Genomic DNA, 20,124 nt, shown 5'->3' on the forward strand with positions numbered 1-20,124 from the left:
GATTTCCAGTGGAAGGTGGGCATCCCAGGCAGAGTAGTACTAGAGAAGCATGTTGCCTCATTTGATTGTGATTTCTGAGAGCATTCTGGTCATTATATTCTGTGGCCTATATTATAGTCCTCTTTACTTTAGGTACAAAAGTCCTGCCAAATAAGATTTGTAGCTTCTGTCAGCTACTTACTGGCTAGAAATACTGCAGTGGCTTAGGACTTTTTTGAAGCACTGCGTCAAAGGACCTCTGTACCTAAAAAGTCAACAGGGGACAAGAAAATCTCCACCATGGAGCTAAGAAAGTCAAAGCTTGTGTTAGCATTTTCTTCTTGAACTCATAGGAGTACAGCTTCACTCTGGTAACACCTGCTTTAACCAAATATGAAATAATAACAGAACCTCTTCTTACACGATGCGGGATTGCACTGTAGAAAGGTTATCCATCCAGGAATCAACAGAACAGGGCTCTTGAGTTTTGTTGAACACCTATTGAAAACGTTGGCACAAACCAAAACAAAAACAGCATTCAATTGATAATCACACTGGTGACAAAAAGATTTTTCAGTGTTTTTCTCTACTCTTTCAAATACACTTTAAAATATAAACATGTTACACTATGTATTCTGATTATGTGGATCTCTCTAGACTCAAATGTTTCTGATTCTATTCCTCTTTAATTCAGAACAGTCTGGCAGTGGGTAAGTTCTCCATGTAAATTTTTTACAGTTTTAACATACAGCTATTTTGATACACCTGTCAAAATTAACAGAAGTTGTTAATGCTTGTGTTTCATTTGCATATTTTAATAATCTGGAAAGAAATTAGAACCAAGGAAAATTCAGACTATTCTACTGTGGACCACCTTAGATCAATAAGCATATTTTTATTCAGAAGTCTTTTTAATTGAATTAGTTAATAAAATATTTCCAGCCCAAGATCAGGCACATATTCTAAGCAGGTAAAGGATGAGCAAATTCATAATATTTCTACTATTGTATGTAATCATCTTTCCCTCTTAGCTGAAGTTTCTTGATGTTATAATCCTACTGTTTCTGTAAGAGATAAGAAACTGGATTTGAATTCTTTGTCATGTGCTAAGTCAAGTTTTCCTTTGGCGATAACTGAGGAACTCGTGATACAGATGGTTGCATACTAACCAATCATGCTATTTATCCATCTTTAAACTTGGTTTACTTGTATCCTTCCATCTTGCCTAGAAAAAAATCTTGCCTACTACTGTGTTTCCCCGAAAATAAGACCTAGCTGGACAATCAGTTCTAATGCATCTTTTGGAGCAAACATTAATATAAGACCTGATATTATATTATATTATACCCAGTCTTATAGTAAAATAAGACCAGGTCTTATATTAATGTTTGCTCCAAAAGATGCATTAGAACTGATTGTCCAGCTAGGTCTTATTTTCGGGGAAACACGGTATGTATCTTTACCAAGTTGCATTTAAGTTATTGTATTCTTCTTATTTTTTTGTTTCATTGTTTGAAGGATGGTTGGTTAGGAAAACTCCTGGATCCCTAAAGTAGGAAGGCACATCAGATACCATCTCTCAACGCCAACTCCTCCATTCTCCCTGAAACATTTCCATGATTAGAGATGCCTGTGAAATTATAAGTCTCTTTTCTCTTACACTTAAGCTAATTAATATTTAACTTTAGTGTCAGTTTCACTGAGGTTTCAGTCACCTTAGCTGATAGGAGTTTTGATAGGAGTAGAAGGAAGGGAGAAGATTAATTTTGAAGTAAAGAGTAGAGGCAGCACCTTCCAGGGAGGCAGTACTTCAGCGGGGGTGTGGGTCGCCGGATTCAGAGGGCAGCTGGATAGCCCTGGGCCCACGGCAGGGAGAAGACATACCTGTAGGAAGGACTAGAGTCTGGGCTCACGACAGTGGGGATTTGCCCTGTAATCACTTTTGTATATGTAGCCTCTGCATTTGTGCTGTGTCACATCTTTTAAATGTTGTCCCTGTTTTATCTAGATTTGCTATTCCAGACTAATTTAGGTTCATCAAAGTCAAAACAGTCACTCCTTATATATTTCCTGTCTTTACCTTTGAGTGGAACAGGATAAAGCCGCAAAGAGAAATAGGAAGAAGGTCAAGTCCAATTCCTACTTTCATATGACTTGGTTTACCCTTTCTTTGGCTTTCTCTGATCTATTTCCCCCCCGTCCTTCTTAGGTCTACTTGAGAACCTCCTTTCTCCTCCTTTCTAAAGTAACCTTCATATTCCTCTATAATATTCAGGGTTCTTCTATTGTGGAAATCCTTCAATCCTTCCAAAATATGGGCTTGAATCTACAACTCTGAGTAGGGATCTACTGTCAATGAAAATAGACCTCTGTGTTAATTGAGAAACTTTCCTGTGGAAATACTGATAGATTATCACACAGACCTGTTAGTAGGACAAGGATCTCAAGGTGTGGACCCCTCTTACTGAATACTGGTCCTGCTACATGTGAAAATGTAGCACAGTATTTTGCAGATGCAGCTGCAAACAGGATGAGCTCGACAGGAACTCAACCTGATTAAGTGTAGCCGACTGCAAAGAAGACATTAATGTGTAATTAGCCAAATAGTGTATATAAGCAATGGCTAAGCCTCTCTTCTGGGAGCCAGAGCTGTCGATGTAAATCTTGTCTCCTTTACTTGCTGCAAGTAGAAAACTACCTCACGGCAAAGAGGTTGCATTCTTGAATAGAACACCCCAAGCAGTGAACCCCTTGAGCTCGGTAACAGACCTCGCCATAACAATCATGCTAAGACATTTGAGATAACCCTGACTAGAAATACATACATATACACATGCACCCACATACACCCCACCTTCTCATCTGTGTTTGAAATCAATGCATTTTCCTTTTATCTTAATTTTATATTTCAAATCAAGTTGCCTCTCATATTATACTCACATGCTCTGTCATTTGTGGTGTGGTGTCCACAGAGCACGTGCTTCTTGGTATTTCACTTTTGATGAACAAAAATATGAAAGCACTGTAAAGAAAATAAATGTTAGTTATATTTACCATAACCCTGGTTCATATCAAGTTGCCTGAATGTTAAGAAAAAACAGCTTAAATCAAATCCTACTGATATGATGATTACTTTAAAACTGCCTTTTCATTGGTCCTGCCATTTCTACATGACAGACACTTTCTTTGATATCTCCCATTGGCCTTAATTGCAGCAGGTTAGAAGCTAAACTCATTAGCTTCCCCCCGCCTCCCAAATCAGATTTCTACCGATTTTCTCATTTTAGTCAATGGCTCCATCTTTTTATTCCTGCTTAACCCTGGAATCACAAGGTAAAAGAACACAAATAAAAAACACTTTGAAACACTACTTCTCACCTATCAGATTGAAAACTCCCAAAAGTTTAACAGCATCCTCCGTTGGAGAACTCAAGGAGACAGGTGAGTGCAGAATTGTGCATACCCCATGAAGGAGACTCTACGACCATCTTCCAAAGCCACAGGTGTGTCCACTCCTGACCTTACCAATCCGTTCCAGGTACACCCACACTCAGGTGCAGTGACCTTCATGGTCACACAGTGGAATGCTATGCAGCTATAAGAAAGGAGTGAGGATGCCCTCTATGCTGTGATATGGGAATATCTCCAGAGTATATTTTAAGAGATAAAAACACATTCATAAGCCTAATGACTTTCCCCCTTTAACATCTCTCTCATAATGCACTGTCTATTCACGTCCAGTATTTTTGTAACAAATGCCTCACTCTTGACTATTGAACCATGCAAATATGTTAAAAATGTGTTACAATAGTAAATTAACTTAAGAAAACGAACAAGTTTGATATACTTTTGACATTCTTTTTTGAATGCATTTGCATGGTTCAAAAGTTACAATGATATAATAAGTTTTCAAAGTATATACGAGCCTGAAATAGTGTAAGGTGGCTAAGTGTGGAATGTGGCATATGATATGCTATCTTTCAAATAAAAATGAAGTATTTCCTAGTTCAGTCTCTTACTTGCTGAACGGTGCCAGGAAGAAGGGTTGAACCTGTCACTGTGGAGGACATGCCAGGTGAAGGAGACAAATTTATTCTGAATCGAATGGGGAGCCTTTGAAAGTTCATAAGTAGAGGGATGGCCTGATTTGATAGCAGATACAAGCAAGTCATACTGGCAAAAGGAAAGACTGGAACTAGGGAAATTAGATGGGAGATTTTTATAATTGTGTTCAGGTAGGTAAGGTAGTCACGGACTAAGGAACAGGAGAAGAAGTTGTGATATATTCAGAAAGGATTTTACAGGATTAGATAAGATGGTGTACAAAAGGGAGAAAAATCAAGATGACTTAGGTTCTGAATTTGAATAACTGACTAATACCTCTGTGGAGAAAGGGAATGCAGGAAGAGGAATTGGTTTGAAGGGAAGGGTAAAATCAGAAGAGTAATTTGTTTGGGAAACATGCAAGGCAAAGAGAAAGGAACTAGTGCTTACAGAGTGCTGACCTGTGTCTGTCCCACCAGGGTCCCCATCACATGTGACTTCATCTCAGACAGACTGGGGGATGCCTGGGGGCCTCTATGCAGAGATGTCTAGCCTGGACTGTAGTTAGATGCAAGGACCATGGCTCGGAAGAAAAGTAATGGCTAGAAAGAAAGATTTGGGTTTCTTCACAATACAACTCTCCAGAGAAAGCAAGTTAAGTGAGAAGACAAAAGAATGGAGAACAGACTCAAGGAAAATCCAGAGCCTTTTTATGCACTCCGACTCCTGGATCTCCATGAAAGCATGTTTAGGAGAGTGTCCTGGACAGTGTTTCTTGGTGGCAGCTCTACTTCCTGAACCATGGGACTTAGAAGACTGAAAACTACATTTCTCTCTAACTGTATTGGCAGCTAAGTTTTGCCAATGGGAGGCATATGCACGACATTAAAAGTTGGGAGATACCATTTTGTTTTGGTGATTTTTCTACCATGTTTCCCCGAAAATAAGACCGGGTCTTATATTAATTTTTGCTCCAAACAATGCATTAGGGTGTACTTTGAGGGGATGTCTTATTTTTTTATGTACAACAATCGACATTTATTCAAACACAGTCATGTCATGTTCTTCTGGAACATCATCAAAATGTACTAAATGCATCCGTCTAGCTGACTATCTTCACTGGGGTTTGTTTTCGGGTAGGTCTTATTTTTGGGGAAACATGGTAGTAATTTCAGCAGGAGTGGTCACTCGGTCACTCGATCACGGACAGAAGCAATTGTTCCAGCAGTGCCAAAGTGTGGGCTCCAGGGTGTAGGGCGGTGCCCCTTTCCTCGTTTTGCTCCTCTGGGCCTTTGACACTTTTGTGAACAATTCCTTGTGTTAAATCCTCTGCTGTTTAAAATACCTGGATGGTTTTGGGTGTAGAGACTAACTGATACTTACCTTACATATCATATAGAGATGATCTACCCCGTCCTTTAAAAATTGGATTGTACATAGGATACGAGCAATGATTTCAATTTTAAAAAGAAGAGGAACTTCGTAAACCAATGTAACTGTATTCCACGTTTCCTTATGCTGACCATAAATAAAACTCCAGGCTTAGTCAATGAATGCCCTTCAGAACAAACTGATTTAACTGAGTTAAAATAATGAAAGGTTCCAGAAATTCTTCTCAGTAAAGAATCATAAAAGGGAGTTGGGGTGCACTCCAGGAAGAGATCATTGCATTTCCCTGCCACAAACCAAGCTCCAAACCAAACTGCGTGATTCCCCAGGTGCACTGACTAGTTTATCCTGGAGTTTGACAACACATACCCAAAGGGGATACAATAATTGAACATGAAATAATTATTAATAAAAACGAATAGTATAATGAAAATCATCTGACATATAGAACATTAGCCATGCGCCTAGCACTATTACAAAGCACTTAACATATTTTATTTGATTTAATCCTCAAGATATCTTACGAGGCTGGTACAGTTATTATCTCCAAATGAACAAATCAAGCTTGGAGAATGAAGTGATTTGCCCAAGGTAGAAGTGGTAGAAGGTGAATAATTTGTAATTTTAGAGAATGTACACTCTCTAAGAAGAAATAGGGAAAAAAAACAATGGCTGATGGACTGGGTAAATTGGCCTTAAATTACGATTAAATCAAAACTAAGGCGTGCTACATTACAATTTTTGGGTGTAAAGAAATTGTTTTTCAGAGAGCTGTTTAAAGCTAGAATGCTCTGTGAATTGTACAAAATACATAAAATTGCCTCTGACCAAAAATGTCAGGAATCTGCTATTTTAGAATAATCTATGTTATTTGTTCTCCAATTGGCCTGGAACCACTCTCTAAGGCAACATTTCAATGACAAAGAGATTGTTCCTGAATGTGGTTAGGGAAAAGCTATCATTGCAGGAGGAAGAGAAATACCGTATTTTTTTCCCTGAAGAATAAAAAAGTACTAAAATCTTTCCAGGCAGTGCTATTCATTTTGTGAAACACGGACAGGGAATATAAATGGAGTCTAGAGAGGAAAGGGGACTGAATTTAAGGTGACCTAATTTCTGTTACATTTATATTGACTGAACACTGACATACAGAGATTCAAAGTCATTTTCATCCTCATTTATATAGTGCACACAACTAGACACAGACATCCACAAATAGGTATATATGAGTGTGTGTTTTCATAGGTGAGAGAGTAGTTATCTAACTGGGTTAAGAAGAGTTGAATGAGGTGACAGAAAAGTGGAAACTGGGTGGCAAAGAGTGAATAATAAGAACAGAGAATCAACGGTTATTCCAGGGGCGTCAGGAAGCAAGCACATTGACTTACATGACATTTTTCAGTTTGCAAAATACTGTAACGTGCTGTGTAATTCTAATGTATGAGCCTTGTATTATGATTTTCTAAATATTACAGATCATGAAATGAGCTTCACAGGAGCTAAACTGATTTTCCCAGGGTCTCAGAGGTTTGGAGAGCTGCAGCGTGGACTCCTCACCCTGGAGCTGGCACTTTTTGTCCTCTAAAGCCAGGTCTGCCAATGTAAATGAAGAAGACTCTGAGGCAAAATCAGGACAGTTTTATGAAATGTGGGGTGTTTTTTAAAAATGTAAACACATCAGGATCTTTAAAAAGCATTCGAAATGTTAAGAAGAAGAGCTGAAATATTAGAAATGGCTACCTACCTCACTACTGAGAGCCCAGCTCCAAAGTAATTTAGCAGCGGTTTTGATACTTCTTCAGCATCCATTCCAAACCAGCCAAACCTGGAAGCGGACAAAGTCACGTCAAGTTGATACTGTTGAAAATGTGCTCATCAGGTGTTTGAGGGCACCAATTCAGGGTCAGATTCCTGGTTCCAGTCCTAGGTCCCTCACTTACTGAGACTTGGAGAAGTTAACTATTGTCACTGTGCCTCAATTTCCCACGTTTAAAATGGGGATAATTAAATGTACCTTATAGGTTTCTTACGAAAATTAAAAGAGTTAGCATATGTAAAATTACTTGTGAGTGTCCCTTTCTTACTAAGACTATGGAAGAAGGAAGAAAAAATAGGTCAGGTGCCGAACTGAATGCTACTTAGTTAGTTGCAATTTTATATACTATTTGAAATAGACTTTTAAGTAAGTGCTTAGTTTAAAGACCTCTGGTCTTTGGCATCACCTTAAATTCCTTTTATTTTCATGCCTTGACATTGTAGTGATCATTCCCGGCAATCACTGTGAACCATCCAGGGGCAAGAGAAAAGGAGGCAAGAGGAAAAAGCAAAAGAAAAATAGCACATGTAGAAAAGCAGGGCGGGGAATGGGGAAATGACCGGAAAGAATGTATTGGAGGTTAGCTGGTTTTACTATGATTGAGGTTGTTGGAGTGCTTTAAATGGGAAGAGGAGCCCCAAAAGTAAGGTAAGTGGAATCTCCTCCCTTTCATTCATTTTCCCAGACTCCACTTGAATATGACTCTGCTGATCAAGGGCAGTGCAGTGCAATAGAACGTCTGTGCTGACGGGGCCGTTCCACAGCCGCCCGTGCAATAGGGTAGCCTGTGGCCAGATGTGGCTACTGAGTACTTGCAACGTGGCTAGGACATGTGGGGCACCGAGTGTTTAATTTTAATTAGTTTAAATGTAAATGCAAATGTCCATAGGTGGCTTGTGGTGATTCTACTGGACAGCCCAGCTCCAGAGCTGAGATTGGCAACTCTTCCTTAAAGGGGCAGGGAGTAAATATTTCAGGCTGTGTGGGTCTCTGGCAACTAACTACTCAACTCTGTCACTGTAGTGTAAAAGCAGCCATAGACAATACTTAAATGGATGGATTTGGCTGTGTTCCAGTAAGACTTTATCTACAAAAGTGGCTGAGAGGCAGGGCCCTGGTTTGTGTCCCTGACCCAGACTCTAGAGGGAAGACTACGCTGTGCTTTGGAGCTAGAAGATCAGGGCTTGAATCCTGGCTTAGTAGCTCTGTGGCCTTCAGCAAGGTGCTCAAGCTTTTGTGTATCAGTTCTCTTAGCTGAGCGTGCGTACCTTACATGTTTGTGAAAAGGAGATGAGAATGATGCGTGTAACACATGTCACACAATCAAATGGGAAGATAAACATCAGTTCCCTTTTTCTATCCCTACTCTGGATCCCTAGAGATAATTCTTTCCTGTATCGTGATCAAATCTAGATCACTTGTTTAGAACTTACAGTAAATAATGATTAAAGGTAACATATTTCATGTGTATGTCTTGCCAGCTGTACTCTCTGAGAGTATAAGAACCATATGTTAGTCCTCTCAGGTTGCCCAGTCCCTAGCACTTGCCTTACAGCGAGTATGAGCACAGAGAATCGTAGTGGAAACAGTTTGCTTTGTATTACCTTGAGCTTGCCCAGCCAGTTAAGGCATTAAAGGATCCCCAGATTAAGAGTCCAAGGCCTAAACCAATGGTTTTGATAATTGGGACAACAGCAATATTCCCTGTGGACGTAACATAACAGAAGAAAGGTATTATTTCCAACACAGAAAATACATGATAAATTGAATGAATTTTTATTTAAACTTCAACTGAAGTTTATGGGATTTGGGCCAATTTAGTAAAGCACAAGGCCTCATTTTTAAAATAACCACATTTTTGGGGGACATTAAACTCATGGTTATGATTGCTCGAAGAACTAGGCTTAGTGCAAAATCCTACAAAAAAAAAAAAAAAAAAAAGTTGAGTTCCCTGCCTAACTGAACCAGTGTTCTTCATCCTAACGTAGGCCTCCGATCTCTGACTTCTGCAGTGGCCATCAATAAAATCGGTAGTGACCATCCCCTTAGACTTGAGCCAGGGCCAACCACAGGTAGATAGATGTCTTTGGCCCATTATGACCCCAGACTTTGACTCACTGACTTCTGTTCTGGATTCCTGCATTCACTGCTTTGTGCTCTTGAGGGTGACTCAGGGCCCAAACTATGATCGCTTTATACATAGTTCTTAGCCCCTCAGCACTCTGGCCTCAGTCCAGCAATCTCCACTTGAAAGCTTTCCTCTCCTGGCTTCTGAGATGCTCTCATTTCCTGATTCCCTCCTGTTCCTCTTTTCAGCAATTTCTATGGCTGTTCTTTCTCATCATACCATCCAGATTTAGGTGCCCACTAAACATTTTCCCTAGAACACATTCCTCCTGTTGGTATATTCTTTTTTTGTTCTTTGACTAATTTCATGATTTCAACTATCAGCTAGAGACACGTGCTCCCAGCGATACAGGTCTAGCCTGGACCTTCTCCACAGTTGGAGTGCTGTGTTTCAAGTTGCCGATAAGAGATCTCCAACTCCAACAAAGATGAGAGATCTCCAATAAGAGATCTCCAACAAAGATGACCCCCAATGTAGAAACATCAGGAACTTCCAACAGAGAAGGTCCCAAGCTGAACCCTGAACTCATCATTTTTCTTTTCAGACATGTTCTTTTCCCCATTTTCCTCATATGTGACAATAATACCACCACCTTCCTAATCACCTATGATAAAACGCCTATATCATCACTGACTCCTCCCTTTTCTCTACTCCCAGATCCAATCAGTTACTTGGGTCTATAGGAACCACATCTGCAGCCTATCTCAAATTAGACCCTTCCTCCACTGACCCCCAGTGGAACCTGCTGGGTCAATATAAATACTACGGGTGGTTATCAAGATCAGCAGGAATGGATGCTCTCTCTGTTCCCCTAGCCCAGTCAGATAAACATAATCACAGTAAGGTATAAGTGAGGTATTATAATTTAAATTCTAGTGGAAATTTAGACCTTAACTCTTTTGTCCTCCAACTCATGAACTGCACTAAATCATTTATTCTGCAGATATTCAAATTAAGTGGGTACCCAATACATTTTCAACATTTTAAAATTTATTTGCTTTTAATCAAATTGCCTCTAAAGATCCTTGATACCTGGACTTCTCTTTGATAAAGAAAAGAAAGCTGTCCTGAGGTGTACTATATTAAGACCATGGAAACATCTGTGATTGGCCAAGCTAAGGCATAAATTCTAGTTATATAATTTCAGGTATTGGTAAGGCAACCAGGAGAAGATTTTTGTTTGCTTTTATTTGTCTGCCCGTGCTTTTGAAATGATAATGTATCTGTGCTCACTTTTAAAGAAAAATCCTAAAAATGATATTAGTAGAGACTACTATTTAATAAATATTTTCTGATAAACATGCTAGAGAAAGGCCAGAGCACTTAAACTTATATATGAGTTATGCTTGAATAGAGAGCCGTTAAAACATTTTTTGCTATAATTTTCTGTCAAGTAGTAAAAAAAAAAAAAAATCATTAAGAGGGAAGAGTCAGGAAATGCACCAAAAATATTTATGGAACATCTCAATGAAAGAAACTAAATTGTCAACTTCTAACATCTATGACTAAGGATTATTCAGAATTACTATTTGTACTATTTCCTTCTATTATGAACCAGGGTTATTTGGTCATAGTATAAGTCAATTAAAGTATTAAATGATAATAGTATATCATACATTACCTGTTGCCCAAATACAGCCCCCAACCATTGCAAAAGGCCAAAACTTAGGGCAACGTAGTATCAGATTGGCCACCAAGGCAACCAACCATATGGCAGCACACAGTACCCACTGGAGAAACATTCCTGGTAATGAAAGAAATTGGTGTCAGTGGTTCAAACTGATTTGAGTAAATTAATACTTTTAGGAACATCAATGAGACATTATAGGAATGGCCACAATTTATTGGATGCCTATATGCCAGGCACTTTGCACATTTAATCTAAGTCTTATAATTACTGTCTGTCATAATTAACCTGAGTTCAAACATCGAGGAAATGAATCTGAGATGAAGCAACTTGCCCAATCAGCTACCAGTTTGTAGAACTGCAATTTAAATGCAGGCTGTTTGATTTTAAAATTTGCTATACATAGTGCATTCCTGCTTAATATTTTTTCCCACCTATAAGACAAACCAAATATTTAGTATTGGCAAGACTAAATCTCTATATTTTTATTCAGATGCCATACCTAGTTCTGTCTCTCACCAAAAACATGGCATTAAGAACTTCAGAAAAGCACAACAACAGTGATCGAAAGCTTTAGGGATCATTTATGCCACTTTCAGGATAAATATAAAGTCATTTATGGTCACATGAGACCTCATACAATTAGAGCTGAATGTCTGACGAGGCAGACATTTCCAACATGAGAATTAGCCTTCTAAGTGAGGGCCGCTCTCCTTTCTATGTTCTGGGTTGCCATTTGCCAGTTATCTGATGATCACATGGTGATGTGAGGTATATCTGTACGCGTGTACCAGCTAGGGTTTAGGGATCAAAAGGATAAGGAAAAAGTCAACATTGGAAGAAATCCTAAGGCAGGTACAACTCAGCGTAGCACTTCTGACTCTAACTTTGGAAGATTTCTGCCTATTTCTGTGGAGGAGAGGGAAAAAATGGCTATTAACCTCTAAAACAAAAAGTAGGATCATAAAGATGAAAGGGAATAAGTTCTTTTCACAAGTTCTTCATTTTATAAATGAGAAACTGAGAATAAAAGAGCTGATGAAATTTGCCCAGAATTGCACAGTTGTGAAACACCTAAAAGCCAGGTCTTCTACCCTTTAGTTTTTAGGATTTTTGGTTCTTCTTTTAGTAGTTTCCATTCCTGTCGTAACTGCAAAGGAAAAGAAAGACTCTGGAGATAAAAGATTTGTAATTCTATTGTCTAAGTTGTATTAAGACATAGAAATTGGGGAGATAACACAACTGTTCCCCTACAGATGTTCACCATCACATCTCCAATTCCTTCTCCTGGCTTTAATATAAAAGGCAGGCAGATAAAAGCAACTGTTGCTTCTTCCCTAAAATTCACATTAGAGCCTGTGACATTATGTTCCTAAAAATCACTGCATTATGCAAAATCATGCAATAAAAATGTTTCATAGAGCTTATGGGGGAAATGGGGCTAGGGCACGGTGCAAAAATTCTTCAGCAGTGTATTAGGAAAAAAAAAAAAGATAGGAACCAAATAAAATTGTACAGTTTTATATTGGTTAAATGGTTAAGAAATCCACAAATGCTACAGTATATGTGGCACTTTAACTTGAAGAAGACCTGAAGTTTGCTTATGGAAGTGGGCATTTCAGGTTGTGAGTTGTTGTGAAGTTGGTAGATGAGTGTTCTAAAACCAGATAAGGATGACTGTGGTGCTGAGGGAGCTGGTGGATATTTGAGGGGTATGTGTGAACACATGTTGTGTGTTACTATGCATCTTTGCCCATCTGGGGGCAGTCTGTGTTCACTTAGTGTTTCGTCAGAGTCAAAACTGCCCATAAGCAAACACAAAATTTGTGTTGTGCTCAAATTGTTCTCTATTATATCAATTGTGTTGGAAATTTGTGTTTGTGAAACAAGTGTTATTAGTATGGACTAACTTCCTTCTTTTGTGAACATAACAGATATGACTGAAAAGCTTGCCTAACAGTATCCATTTTAGCTTCACCATGAAACACAATCTTGAGGTCATCCTATACTGACAAACTCTCAGATAAACTGGCATGGGTGTTATCAAATTATTTATTTGAAGCTCTATTCATTTAGTTCAACAAAATTTACTTTTGTAACCATCATTTTTAAAAGACCCCAAAAAGAGAACTTCATATTTAAAAATGATTTAAGGTTAACAATGCAGGAAAAATAATTACCATCACCAGTTTCGTATTTTTTAAGTGGTACATAGTTTGAACCAAACAAAAGGATGGCTACAGAAGAGGAGATGAAACCAGTGGTTAGGTCTGTTTCATTGCTGCTCATGGTTCCAGTGCCGCCTGAGAGCGAGCTGCTTCACATTAGACTTGAGGTACTTTTCAAGAGCTTCTGAAATAAAAGAAATAAAAATGAAACAATGAAGACATTATGAATCTGTGAACAAATTGTGATTAATACATGATACTTATTGAGTTTTTCAAAAGCCTGCTAAGCTTCCTTCTTCCAGATAAAGTGTTAGGGCATTATGAAATTAGATATTATATACACACTCCCATGTTCATTCATTCATTGATTTTCATTTTCATTTTTTTTTATCATAGAACCCCTTTTTGATCTCTAACCTATGATTGAAAAAAAAAAAATGTCTTCAGAGCTTGAAAGCCTAACTTCATCCAAGATCTAGATACAGTTTTTATGATATTATAAAAAAATTCTCCCATGTAGGTCGATGGGTATAATGAAAAGATTTGTGGACCAGGACTCTGTTTGCCTCAATTGGTTTATGTGACAATCAAATGAGGGAGCATTTGCGAAGACTTTCAGAACTATCAGTGCCTTATAAGCAAAAGCATTCGTTGTATTTCCAGCCTGAGCTGCACACATTTAGTTGAATTGCTGCTACATCTCAGGATCCCCTAGAGGTGAATGCACTTTTCTTCATCGGTAGTTCCCCCCACAGTATATATTAGTTTAAGTAGTTCATAAAACCCTATATGTTTATGACTTTCAAAAAAACTGAACAGATAGAAGAATCTCCCAAAGATCTCTTTAAGAATCTCCTAAATCTCTTCAAGATTTCGATTCTTGAGGAATCTCTTCAGGCATCTCGTAGAGGCCAGGTTCAGCAGTGGTGTGTTGCACAGTTCTGTCAGCCAGCCAGCACAACAACATGAGGCAGCTACTCAGCTACCTATGCAATCTGGTGGCCACTAGCCCCATATGGACCACTAGATTTTCATTTAAATTCGCTAAAATGAAATAAAAGAAAAAATAATTCAGTTCTTCTGCCACATTAACCACATTTCAAGTGCTCCGTAGCCACATATAGCCAGTAGCTAACACACTGGACAGGGTAGATATGGAACATTTCCATCATTGCAGGACATTCTATTGGACAGCATTGCTAAGCTCATTAAAAAGTTTTGGTTCCCTTATAAAACCATAAATACTCAAGAACCAGACATTTTTTATAAGATAACATTTGGAAAATGCTACTGAACACAAGTCATCTTTTCCGTGGTATAAACTACTTGAGAAAAAAATAACTCAAAAGACTCATTTTACCACAAGAGGCAACCAGAGTCTTCCCACAACGCCATCTTGAATTCATATTTTGCATATTGACCTTTTGGTTCACTTCACCATGTAAGGCCTCTGAAATGTACCTAAGGATAACCCAGTCTTTTCTTTCCTCCAAATTTAATGTTATAATGATAACTTCTTGTGGATATGTATTGAATATATATCTGAAATCACCTTTCCTTGTTATTTTACAATGATAAACATTTACTTAAAAGGTCTTTCATTTTTCCATGTATTTTCCCCATTCCTTTTGCATTACTGAGAATGTTAAATAAACAACTCTACAATATATGTTCTTTGGCATTATTATGGACAATTTAAGTGAAAATAAGAATAACTTCAAAATGGCTGGATCAATTTTAGTAAGAAAAATATCTATTTGAAATTGTGTGTGCTTTCTTAAGAAACAAAGCAAAACAACAACCAAAACACTGCTGGTAAGACAGCATCCTTCACGGGGGGTGGGGGTGGGGGTGGGAGGGGGGGATGAAGTGCAGAAAGAGACACTGAGTCATATTTAAACACTGGCATAGTAACATTATTACAATAAAAGAATAATAGTTTTACTGTTAGGTGACAAGCAAATTTTAGCCTTGCAATGGCTTACATGAGCTGTATTGCTCAAGGGTCAAGCATGGAGGTGGATTGTTGCTAACGTAACACAGTTGCAATAGGTCACAGGATTAGGAGGTGCCTGGGAAGGATATCATGGGACTAAAAAGAGATACAATTGGGTGCTGGCTGAGAAACCATTTTTTTTCTCAATTTAATTAAAACAAGCAAAGCGAAGAAACAAATTTTTATAAGCACATTGATAAGAGAATGCATAACCTTCAAAAGTGGTGAATTATTTTAGTGAAAAGATGGCTCTCTTAAAGGTTATTGGCAGCCCTAAACCTCCCAGATTTCAGCCCATTGAAAGAATAATTTGAAGTGCTAATCAGAGTGCAAGAACTGCATTTGGACAGCTGAATGAACATTAATTAGTGTTACTTCACTTAAAGTTATTTCCTGCAATACATATGCAAATAAATTTAGTTTATTGCATACAGCTCTGGCACATTTCAGAAAGCATGTGATGTTACTTTAGTGTGGGTGGGCAATCTTTACCATCTTTAAGGAACAGGCTACCTCTTTCTAAATCAACTAAATTTTTGTGGAAAAGAAAAGCGATATCAGGTTAGCACATTATTCTCATTTCGTCTGAGCACAAATCTGTTAACAAATTACTGTTTCAAACTACTTTTATGTAAACTTTAAATTAATTTAATAAACTTTAAAGTCGTTTTTTAATGTTTACTTTTAACTGTCCACTGATATTTTATTAAACTATGTATTCATTTTTGTTCTAGTGCTTGTTTCATGTATTAGTAAATACTTTTCCTCTAAATTTCTCCTAGCAATTTAAACTCCTATGCAGTCCTTTCTGTTGGTATTTGCTTTTTTCTAATCAATACTGCTCATTCCACTTGAAATAAGATTTCACTTTTAACTTCATGTTAATTTCCTCAAATCTGGCAAGCTCTGCCAGTGTCTTGGCTAAAATTAGCAGTGCTTGAACGTACTTATTCTGAGCCTTAATTTTTCTTTTTAATCATGAGCACGTTTTGAAAAACCGTGAGCAAAGCTACTTGGGTGTCCTCTGAGTTGCTGTACTCACTGCTCTCTGGGCTGGCGGCTGAAACTCTCACCTGCTCAGCACCGGTGTGATCCGCCTACACAGCGCTGCGGGTGCTGAGCTTACTCTGGTCTTACTCCTTCCATTACCAGGCGCTTCGCCAGCCTTTACTTTCTGCCGGAACAATTACCTGTGCCATGTGAGAACATATGTTCTAGGCTTCTCAAACTTGATTGCACATTACAATCACCGGGGGAGGTTTTCCATTTTGTTTTCTAAATACTGATACCTGGACCCCACACTAGACCAATTGAAATAGAATCTCTTAAATGTATGGCTCAAGATCGTTTAGTTGTAAAACCTCCTCTAGGTGACTCTAATGTGAAGCCAGTCTTGAGAATCACATTCTAAATCATTAGTTGTCAAATCATATTGATATAATTATATTGATAATAAGAATTACCTGGAGGAAAGGGTTAAAATGTCATTTGCTGACCTCTTGACTTAAATTTTGAGAAGCATGGCTCTCGTTCCTCACTATCTGATACGTAGCATACGGCTATTTAAATTTATATTAGAATTAAAAATTCAGTAGTTCACTTGCTCTGGACACTTTCCAAGTGCTCAATAGGCCATATGTGCAGGATTAGAACATTTCTATCATTGCAGACATTTCTGTTGAACAGCACTGTTCTAGATCGTTACCTCTGTGGATGCAGCATTGAGCTATAGAGTCCAGCCTTCATGTTGGTTCCAGAATAGCAAGGGACACAGATACGAACAAATAAGCTCAGAAAGGGAAAGTGCTGGGTTCTCTCCTAGTCTAAGAGATCAAGGTAGGTTTCTTTGAGAAAGTGACATTTAACTGAGACAATCTAGTGGTTGGCAATGGTTGTGGAGTTAAAGGAAGGAGAAAACATAAGCACCGTCCAAAGATGAGGTGTCCTGGAAGGAAGTCCTGCTTTAAACATTACTCACATTCATAAACTATAGTGTATGATAAGCAGATGAAAAGGTATAGTATCATGTCATTTAAAGAATTAAAGAAGCTAAGGCTTTTCACTAAAGGGAAGGATTAAGCAGTTCAGAGAAAAAATTTGAAGTTCCTCTTTCGTACATACTCAGATATACACACTCACACACAAATTGTCTCTTCCAGGAATATAGGGCATAAATACAACCTAGAATTATTTCACTTTGATTGCAAGAAGCTGCAATGGTCATGTGATTGGTTCTTGCTTCCGATTCACATTGAGAGACTGAGATACCCCACTGTTGTGAATTCCCTAAAATTTAAAAATGGGTTGGAGGCTGAGTCCAGCTTGAGGACATTTATTACGGAATATTCCAGTCACGTGCTTTTTATATTGTGCCACCGAGCCAGCCCAAATATGGACAATCATCTGCTTAAACTAAAATTTTTCTTTCAAATTGTTTCATATGCATTAATGCCTAAACATAAAGGTCTGTATTGGAAAAGTCTTGGCAGGTACTAGAAGATTCAGGTTAGTTTCACCTCTGTTTTCTTGTATGTAAAATGTCAATAATAAGATCTGTGTACCTCACCCTTTTATGTTGTCAAAAGATATAATGTATATAAAATATCTTAGAACTTCTGGTTTCTGCTCTGACATTTGAAGATCTCAGAAGCTATTACTCCTGATACCACAATAAGAAAATAGTAGACAAATTGAAAATTAGCAATTCTTCTTACATCTGCCAGAGAATTGAGGTTACAGCGTAACCACATGTAAACTTCATTTTTTTAGCATGCGTTCTGCTTTAATGCAAGTTAGCTTTGTTTAGCCTGGTAGAACGATGACTCACTTGCATTCTTTCCCCCAGGACCTAACTATACATACACTATAGGTCCACTCCTTTTAATTATTAAGCTCTTAGGACATTAGGTTCTGGTCTGTGTCAAACTCACTTAAGAATAAAGCTTTAGGTCCATCAAGCATGACCAGGATACAATAACCAAAACTCAACCTAGAATAAAGTTTTAGTTAAACAAAGGTAACACTTTGGCCTCCGTTATGTTTTAGCTCCAGACTCATGAAACCAGAAGGGCCCCAGGGACTGCATCCCCTGGGAACCGCACAGAACATGCCATGACTGCCACCGGGACCTGCTCCCTGCCTGAGCCCCAACCAATCAGTAGAGCCCACGAACCAACTCCCATACTGTGTTTCCCCGAAAATAAGACCTCGCCGGACAATCAGTTCCAATGCGTCTTTTGGAGCAAAAATTAATATAAGACCGGGTCTTACATAAGACCCCATAGTAAAATAAGACCCGGTATTATATTATATTATGTTATATTATATTATATTATATTATATTATATTATATTATATTATATTATATTATATATTATATATTATATTATATTAATTATATTACATAAGACCCGGTCTTATTTTACTATAAGATAGTAAAAAGATATTATAGTAAAATAAGACCGGGTCTTATACTAATATTAATATAATATTAATTTTTGCTCCAAAAGCCGCATTAGAGCTGATTGTCCAGCTAGGTCTTATTTTCGGGGAAACACAGTAGTAACCATGGCAAATGATCTTTCCCTTATGTAACCTAGCTACTAGAGGCCAGCGGGAAGCCAGGTTTTCGAGAGCACTAGAGAGAGAGCAATTAGACAATTTGAGCTCCTTCTAGCTTTTCTGCCTCCTTCACATGAGGGGGAGAAAAAAAAATGGTTAAGAAACTCTTCTGAAGGTCACAGCCCAGGAATTCTAGCTCAGTGAAAATGGAGATCTATTCATAAAATTCTCCAATACCTTGTGACTGTGGTGAAAGTGCCCGAGCATAATAATAATGGATTACAGCTGAGACAACTGCAAGACACAATGTTTAAGGAGTTACTAAGAAAACCCTAAGACAAAACAGAAGACAAGAAAACATGAAAGGAAACTGAAGCCTGTGACACAACCAAAGCAAGTATTAAACACAGCCGAACTCCTGGCTAGATAAACATAAAACCTCACACTAGAGGCCTATTTATCTCAGTTCTTATTATCCACTATATCGTGCCTGACTTTCAAAAAAAAAATAAAAAATTACAAGTTGTGCTAAAAGGCAAGAAAAAAATGCAATCTGGTGAGATAAAGTAAGCATCAGAACCAGAGGTAAGTATGGTAGAGATTTTGGAGTTATTAGACTGGGAATTTAAAATATCTATTACTAATATACTAAGACCTCTATTGGAAAATGTGGACAAGATGCAAGAACAGATGTGTAATATAAGCAGAGAGATAAAAACTCTAAGAATCAAAAGAAAATGCTAGAAAGCAAAAAACACTGTCCCAGAAATGAAGAATTCCTTTCACAGCTGAGAAATAATCAGTGAACCTGAAGATATGTCAATAAAGACTTTCTAAATTGAAATATAAAGAGAAAACAGAATTTAAAATAAAAGAAACAATATTCAAGAATGATGGAAAAACTACAAAAAATATAACATAAGAGGTAATGGGAATACCAGAGAGAAAGGAGCAAAAGAAATATTTGAAGTAATAATGGCTGAGAATTTTCCAAAATTAATGACAGATACCAAACCACAGATACAGGAAGCTCAGAGAACACCAAACAGGATTAAAAAAAAAATCTACACACAGGCATATTGTATTCAAATTTCAGAAAAATAGAGAAAGAAAAAATATTGAAAGAAACCAGGGGAAAAAAGACACTTTACCTATAAAAAAGCAAGCACGAGGATGATATCAGATTTCTCTTTGGAAATCATGAAATATTTAGAGTGTTGAAAGAAAATCTACCAACTTAGAATTCTGTATCCAGTGTAATTATCCTTTAAAAGGGCAGGGGAAATAAAGACTTTCTCAGGCAAACAAGAACTGAGGGAAATTTTCACCAGCAGACCTGCTTTAGAAGAAATGTTATAAGAAGTTCTCCACAGAGAAGGAAAATGATATAGGGCAGAAACTTGGTTGTACATGAAG

The 20,124-nt window shown here is 37.8% G+C and overlaps 1 protein-coding gene across 4 annotated transcripts in view; it reads right to left on the reverse strand.

The window, feature by feature from the left end:
• The window catches only part of TMEM144 (transmembrane protein 144), a 74,027-nt gene that overhangs the window by 28,547 nt on the left and 25,356 nt on the right, over positions 1–20,124 (reverse strand). For 3 of the 4 annotated variants that reach the window (XM_088792561.1, XM_088792562.1, XM_074338393.2), the window contains exons 4-10: positions 13,164–13,335; positions 10,978–11,100; positions 8,833–8,932; positions 7,157–7,237; positions 2,920–3,001; positions 1,771–1,863; positions 401–477 (exon numbers count right to left, since the gene is read on the reverse strand). In XM_088792561.1, the coding sequence (XP_088648687.1) occupies positions 401–477; positions 1,771–1,863; positions 2,920–3,001; positions 7,157–7,237; positions 8,833–8,932; positions 10,978–11,100; positions 13,164–13,272 (665 nt within the window). In that variant the 5' untranslated portion in view covers positions 13,273–13,335. The remainder of the gene's footprint in view (positions 1–400; positions 478–1,770; positions 1,864–2,919; positions 3,002–7,156; positions 7,238–8,832; positions 8,933–10,977; positions 11,101–13,163; positions 13,336–20,124) is intronic. The other variant, XM_074338392.2, reaches the window with a different exon arrangement.

This window comes from Rhinolophus sinicus, chromosome 15 (assembly GCF_057876585.1).
Source record: "Rhinolophus sinicus isolate RSI-liver-muscle chromosome 15, RSI-T2T, whole genome shotgun sequence".
NCBI classification, from domain to species: domain Eukaryota; kingdom Metazoa; phylum Chordata; class Mammalia; order Chiroptera; family Rhinolophidae; genus Rhinolophus; species Rhinolophus sinicus.